This window comes from Pygoscelis adeliae, unplaced genomic scaffold (assembly GCF_000699105.1).
Source record: "Pygoscelis adeliae isolate BGI_AS28 unplaced genomic scaffold, ASM69910v1 Scaffold359, whole genome shotgun sequence".
Taxonomy (NCBI): domain Eukaryota; kingdom Metazoa; phylum Chordata; class Aves; order Sphenisciformes; family Spheniscidae; genus Pygoscelis; species Pygoscelis adeliae.
In genome coordinates, this window is record NW_008825553.1 from 1225953 (window position 1) to 1233049 (window position 7097).

Sequence of the window (7097 nt, forward strand, 5' to 3'; positions counted from 1 at the left end):
GGTTCAACCCCCGGCTGGGCCTCGGCCCCCGAGGTCCTGGCTCTGAAACCCTCACGGCGAGCTCACCTCACGTCCGTCCTCTCCTGCAGGCTCCGAAGCTGGCCGAGACCTACTGCGTCTGCCACCTGGCCACCGGGGACATGCTGCGGGCCATGGTGGCCTCGGGGTCCGAGCTGGGCAAGCGGCTCAAAGAGACGATGGATGCGGGGAAGCTGGTGGGTAGTGGGGAGATGTGCTGGGAGGGGAGATGGTCTGGCAGCACCTGGAATGAGAGCAGTCAAGATCCACCTCTTAATTAGAGGCCTCAGTGACAAAACCTAATTAGTGGAGGAAGGGCAGATTGTAGGGTGAAGGCAGGGGTGTGGGTTCCCCTTCTCATTATCCTGCAGGAGAAACATCCTATAAAAATATCGTTGCTCTTCAGAATTGCTCCTTGCTTACCAGCAGCCTCTCTGTCCCTGGGCAGGTTCTTTCTGCCACAGCGCTCTTGTGTTCACGGGGTGCAGTCTGGGTTGTGGCTCCTCAACACTGTTGGAGGTGAAGGTTTGTGCTTGGAGCTGCGGGATGTTACAGCCATGCTTTGCGGCTCCTGTGTCTCTTCATGTGACGCCTGGACCCCTGTGGGGTGGAAAGAGTTTGTTCAGAGGGTTCATCTACGTCCCAGCTCTTGCATAAATGCCATTTGCTTGTAACTGTAAGGTGAAAACAGATTTAGGGGTGTTCCTGCGGTAGTTACAGCGGGTGCTGCGTAATGCTGTGTGAAAGAGACACTTTGGATCCCCAAGAGACAAGAGTTAGGATCTCCGACACGTTTGTTTTCTGAGGATCTAATTATCTTGCCAAAATGACTGAAATATCTTGGGGAAACTTGAAGGGCAGCAAATTGCAGCGGCTCGCCCCAAAGCTAAGCGGCGTGGGGTAGATCTTGGGCATCGCTGCTGGCTGTCGTGGGTTCGTAACACCCCACGGAGAATCTGCAGGCCCCGGGTAGGAAGAGCGATGTGGCTTATCTCTAGCTTTTGCTCAAAGCTTGCATTGCAACACCGAGCCTGCAATATCCCAGCTGGTTATGAAAGATAGGGGCGTTATCTGGCAAGGCTGGTGGTATCTGCCACGTGTGTGGGGCAGCTGGCACTGGGCTGCTCCGCAGGTAGCGTACGCTGGCTCTGAGATAACTCAGCCGGGAGCACGGCAGAGTTTGGAGCCTGGGATGGGTTTTTTTACGCTCGATTACGAAGCAGGACCCCTTTCTCTGAAAAGGGGTAATCAGGAAAGCACAGAAGTGACTTGTTGCTTCACCCAAACCGCCTCCTGCCCGCACGCTTCCCGCTGCGGGGCCCTTGTTTACGTGTGCTGTGACAGTCCAGTCCCCAGTCCTGCTGGGTCCCAGTTGCATGTGCTGGAGAAAACAGCGCTGCTGAGGAGAGCTGCTCTCGAATAAACAGCCATTGCTGGGGCTGCGGCATCTGTTAGTACTTTCCAAATGCCGCAGTGTAGAAAAGGCACTAATCCCAGCAGTATGCTGAGATCGTGATACGGGACAAACCGTCCAGCGAGGCCAGAGCTTGTCAGCAACTATTGGGCATTTACCTTCACACAAGGTTTACGAGGGTCAATGAGCAATTCGCCTGCTTTGCCCTTCCTGGCCAGGCCTGCCTGCTGAGGGGACGTGTGGGTGAAGGTACAAAGTAACAGGAAATAAAAGTTACGTTGATATTTTTTATTGTGAATTGTTTTTTTTTTTTTAAAAAATAATAATCTAGGGAGTTTCTCTTCAAGCTGATGGTCTCCCTTGAAATACAGCAACCTTTGTAACAGTGAGGTTACAGCGCTGGTCCAAGTCCCTGCGCAGGCTGGAGTGTCCCTGGGGTGAAATGTCTCATTAGCCACGTCTTAGTGTTGACACCCGTGGCAGGGAGTGCTTCCCTGGCGTGGGCGGGTCTGAACACGGCCGCTTTCGCCCTGTTAAGGGCAGTGCCCTGTGCTGTGGCTGCTGCCTCTGGGACCAGGAACGGCTGTAAAAAGGGTCTGATGCGGCCTGGGCGCTGGCGCGAGTACAGCAGCTCTGGAGGCAGCTGTGTGTAAAATTGGGGTGTCCCTCCTAACCGTGTGCCTGTCTCTCCTCTCCGCAGGTGAGCGATGAGATGGTGGTGGAGCTGATTGAGAACAACCTGGACTCCCCTCCCTGCAAGAACGGCTTCCTCCTGGACGGCTTCCCACGCACGGTGAAGCAGGCCGAAATGGTACGTGAGCTCCTGTTCGGGGACTGCTCTGGCATCTCTTCCTTCCCTGGAGACAGGGCTCCCTTGGCTGTGCCTCTGCCCCTCTGAGTTGGGTGTTTTCTGTTGCAGCTGGATGAGCTCCTGGAGAAAAGGAGGGAGAAGCTGGACTCCGTCGTTGAGTTCAGCATCCCCGACTCCTTGCTCATCCGGAGAATCACTGGACGGTAATTCTTCTCACCCAAACGCTCGGTGCACGGGGTGGGGTTTCCTAGTTTAGGGGAGAGCATCCTAATTTTGGATCCTCGTGTCATTCTCACAGTGTCTAGGGCTAGCTGTGGTGATGGTCTGTATTAGATTCCTGCTCTGTTCGAGCCTTCCTGCCCTGATCCCTTGCCTGCTCTCCCGCGCCTGGGCCAGCCTCGAACGGAGCCCCTTCGTTGCCCTATACGTAGCAGTTGCTGATCTGAATCAGCGTCCTCGGTGACCCAGCTCAGCCTTTAAGCCCGGTGTCTGACAGCTAATGTCTTCGTGCTCTTGCTTCTCTGGAGCTACTACTGCTCCTCTACGCAGGACGTTGCGTACATGTTCGGGCACTGCTGAACATCCTCTCCGGGGTCAGTTGTGGTCGCGCAGGCACACAGATGTCTCCCACTGTTTGCTGTTGCACTGTGTCACCCTCGCACCTCCAGGAGCTAGCCCCCTTCCCCAGGAAAGCGTAAAGTAAAAAATCCCTTCTCCATCTCCTAGCGCAGCTGCTTTTTTCAAGCACCTAAAGAGGCCCTTGGTACAGAAATAGCTAGAAGAGATTTTTCTTAATAGAGAGAGGCTAATTGGGTTGCTATTGCAGATGTTTCTGTGCTGATGAGTGGCAGGTTCAGGAGACCTTGTCCTGGCACTGGGCTACTTTGCTGACACTTGCTTTCTGTCTTAGGCTGATTCACCCAGCGAGCGGCCGCTCTTATCACGAGGAGTTCAGACCCCCGAAAGAGCACATGAAGGACGATGTATGTGAGCGCCCAAGGCCACAGCTTACGTTGCTTTGGGTTTAGCTGATGCTTTGCAGCATCCCTGGAAAAACTCATTTCTTTCCTTCTCTTGTACCTTATGTCCTGGCTTTCTGGGGAGCGTGGGGAACTGCCTGGGCAGCCTGAGCCGACGGCACCGTGGGGAGCGAGGCCTGGAGGGATGAGTGAAGGGCATGGTGGTTCTGCAGAGCCGGCCCGGGCTCTGCCAGCCTCAGAACTTGTTGGACTCTGTCCATAGCTGAAGCTGCGGTGGGTTGTGACTGGTTTCCCTCCTGGGGAGCAACTGTAGCTGGTGTCTGCTCTCAAGGCTCCTTGGGCTCCTTTTAGCAAGCAGAGTGGTGTGTGGGGGGAAGACCACAATGCTGAATCCTTCCCTCTTCAGTGACTGCTCTGGGACTTGTTTCGGCTGCCTTGGGTTCGCCCCGCTCTCCCCTGCGGACCTGGGGATTGCCTCTGCAGCTCCACACTGTAGCCTGTCTTGGAGGAGGGGAGCAGGGGTTGTCATAGCTGTGGAGAGAAGGGGGGAGCGTGCCAGGCTGCAGCTAGCTGGAGGTTGTCCCCTTGCTTCTCCCAGGTCACTGGAGAGCCCCTCATCCGCCGTTCAGACGATAATGAAACAGCCTTGAAAACCCGCCTGAAGGCCTATCACACGCAGACCTCTCCCCTGGTCTCCTACTACAGCAAGCGAGGGATCCATACGGCGGTGGATGCCTCCCAGTCTCCCGACGTGGTGTTTGCTAGCATCCTGGCAGCCTTCTCGAGAGCAACATGTAAAGACCTGGTTATGTTCATTTAGGGCTCTGTCCCAGGACGGAGCTCTCCCTTTTCTCTCTCTCTGTCTCTCCATCTCTGTCTCTCTGGGGCCAGGGAGGGTGAAGAGCTAAGCAGAGTAGAAGAGGAGGGGACAAGACGATGCAGCCCAAGGCAGGGCTGTGCTAATTCTCTATTAAACAAGCTGTTAACGGTCTCTATCTCAGTATATGTGAACGTCAGTCTGTCTGCGGATGCTGGAGATCTGGCCCCTAGAGGTCGCAGTGAGCCCGAGCACCAGCTGCCTGCTGCCAGAAACGGGCTTTGCATCCCTTTGGGTCAAAAGGCTTTTGTTTCATTCTAGAGCTGTAGCTCCCTGGAAGGAGCTGTACTTTCAGCTCCTGGCTGCTCTAGAGGGGACTAGCAGAAGGTTGGAGATCAGGACTGAGCAGTGGGGGAGGAAGGGACCTTCACAGGGTGCCAGATAGGCGATGCTCTCCGGCTGCAGGAAACGAAATACGGGCTTGTTTGTGGGAAGCATGTGAAAGGCTGTGTGTGTGTCGGCCCAGGGCGCAGCCATGGGAGGGACGGCTTCTCTGTGCGCGTGAGTGCAGCCTGCTGCTGCTCGGGGCTGGGTGAGAACTTGTTCTCGTTGTATGTGTTTTACTCTCTGTGGGATGGCAGGTTACCTGTGGGCGCAGCCTGTCTTCCTTCCATTCTGATGGGGCTTGTGGGGCAGAAAAAGGGTGGGCAAGAGCTGGGGGTTTTCAGCCTCTCCTCGTTTGTGGGCCCCAATATAGCAAATATTAGTGAGATGCGCTTTGCTTTATTTTTTTAACAACGTGAAGTCTCTGGTCAGAGTCTGACAGTCATTGTGTGTGGCAAGTTGGGATCTCCTGAGGACAAGAAAAGGACTTGGGTTGTATCTCTTCACTCTTGCCTTGGCTTTGGCCAAGGAGATGAAGATGTGTTGAGCTTCTCCTGATCCCAAAGTCTAAATAAAGCCTTATTGCAAAACAAATGATTTTTCAAGGCCTGAGAGACAGCATTATTAACCACTGGCTTCATGTGCCCTTGAGCCAACGACCTTCGTTATGAGATCATGGAAATGTACTTGTTTCTTGAGCAAATCAAACAGCTCTGTCAGGCTGTCCATTTGAGGACACCATCTGCAGTGTGGTTAGTGCCCTGGCTTCTCAGGGCCATTACGCTGCTATATGGTGACCCTGCAAGGCTGGTGATGACCTTTGCCCATGCGGGATTCCAGCCTTTCCTAGAGGACCCTGCTGTAGATGCAGATTGGCCCAGATGAAACTTTGTCCTTTGGCCTTCCGTGTATGGTTACTGATTTAGTGTTACTGAGTACTCTCCTCTTTCGAGGAGATGGCCTGTCTCCTGTGCGCTGAGCTGCTGTGGGCTGTGTGTCCAGAGCAGATGCCTAATCCTCAGGAATCCCTTGCCCTTTTTCTTGATAATTTCTCTTTTGTCTGAAAATCGCTCTCTGTCCTCGTACATCCTTTCCAGGGAAACAACCTCTTCCCTTCCAGCAAACTGGAAATAACACCAGGAACTGAAAGCAGTTGGCTTGTTGCTCTTGAAAGCACGTGACTGTGGGGAGAGAGGGTTTGAAAGTAAATGGTGCTGGTTTCGTCAGCAGCCTGCAGTCCCCTGAGATTCCCCAGATGGCCGTTGCCTTGTCGGTCGTCTCTGGTTTTCCTGTGAAAGGGCAGCCCACGGGCGTCGGCGTGCTGGGAGGTCGGGATAGCATTTAGCATAGGACTGCCGTGCTCCAGGGTAGTGGAGAGGAAAGTGTGTTAGAGCTGCCCCGGCATCTCGATGACTGTAAAGAAATTCTGAGTGGAAGCAGCTTTTATCTTGGCATCTCGAGAGAGTCAAAGAGGAGAGCTGCAGCCCCCTACGTGCTGCCATAATGGCAGGAGTTGGTGTTCCTGGATTTGGCCAAGGTTTTACTCCACAGCGAGAACAATGTGTTCTTCCACTTCCTTTTCCCCTTTGTGTGCACTTTGCATCCAGCTTGCCAGCCTTTTTCTGCCATAAACCATGATTAATTTTGGTTTTTTTCCCTAAATCTATTTTTTTTCTTTGTTCCCATTTATTCTAGCTGAGTGACTCCGTGAACCAGATGAGAGACCACCAAACGCTGCACACTCTGCTACATCACCCATTGCAGCCCTCCCCTGGGTGCAGGGGAGGCAGGGAGGGCGGGCAGCTGGGAGGGGGTTAAAATTGATGGGAGGGGAATAAGGAGGTGGTAGACAAGGGGCTTGGGGGCTGATTTGGTTGGGTTTTGTTTGGATTTCTTATTCAGCAGAATCATTGTGAAGAGGAGATGGCCTTCTCCTTAGAAATCACAGTTTGGGGAGGCAAAACAATTGTACAGAGTGAAATATCTCTGCCAGTGATCAGACGCAGGTCCTTGACCTGTTAGGAGGGTAGGGCTAGATGCTGTTCCAGGACTTTCAGGGCTTGTCTCATGGGCTCTTAGTACTCTGAGGCCACTGCGAGGTTTCCTGTGACTTTCTAAAGTTGCTTCCTGTCAGCGAGGACCAAAATAAACAAATGACTCGTCATTTCTGAAGTGGAAAGGCAAAAAAGATGCCACGCTCTTTTCCTGAAAGTTTTGTTTTTCTTGTTCTGCTGCATTCCTAAACCCTGGCATAGAGACTTCTCAAGGTTTCTCTGCTGCTGAACAGAGGGGCTGCGGCTCTAGTCCAAGCCTGCCTTACTTGGCAATGGGGTGGCTTTTCTGTGATCTTGACCAAGCCGGAATTCACACAATTCTGAAGAAATGCAAAAGGGACTTTCTTAATTGACTGCAAAAATAACACTTAATTGGGTTTTTTGCATTTCTTTTTAGATCAAATGGTGCCTTGTCTAACCTCTGAATCAATAATAAAATAACCCCTTTACATTTTGTATCTGTTGCTGTGTCCTCTTTGACCTGCAGACAGCGTGGAAGACGAGAGGAGGCAGATGACAGCATAGCCGACTAACAATTGAGCTGGGTGGATCCTCGGGCCTGATCCTATCTCAAGGATGTTGTTCTGTGCAGTTGAAAATGTGGCTTGTAATTCCTTTT

The 7097-nt window shown here is 52.9% G+C and overlaps 1 protein-coding gene across 1 annotated transcript; it reads left to right on the top strand.

Moving 5' to 3' along the window:
• Positions 1–91: 91 nt before the first annotated feature.
• Positions 92–4214, top strand: AK2 (adenylate kinase 2). The gene is made up of 5 exons (XM_009332155.1): positions 92–215; positions 2133–2243; positions 2352–2446; positions 3154–3226; positions 3822–4214. Exons 1-5 carry the CDS (start codon positions 141–143, stop codon positions 4041–4043), a joined length of 576 nt encoding a protein of 191 aa, XP_009330430.1. The 5' UTR covers positions 92–140; the 3' UTR covers positions 4044–4214.
• Positions 4215–7097: the final 2883 nt, after the last annotated feature.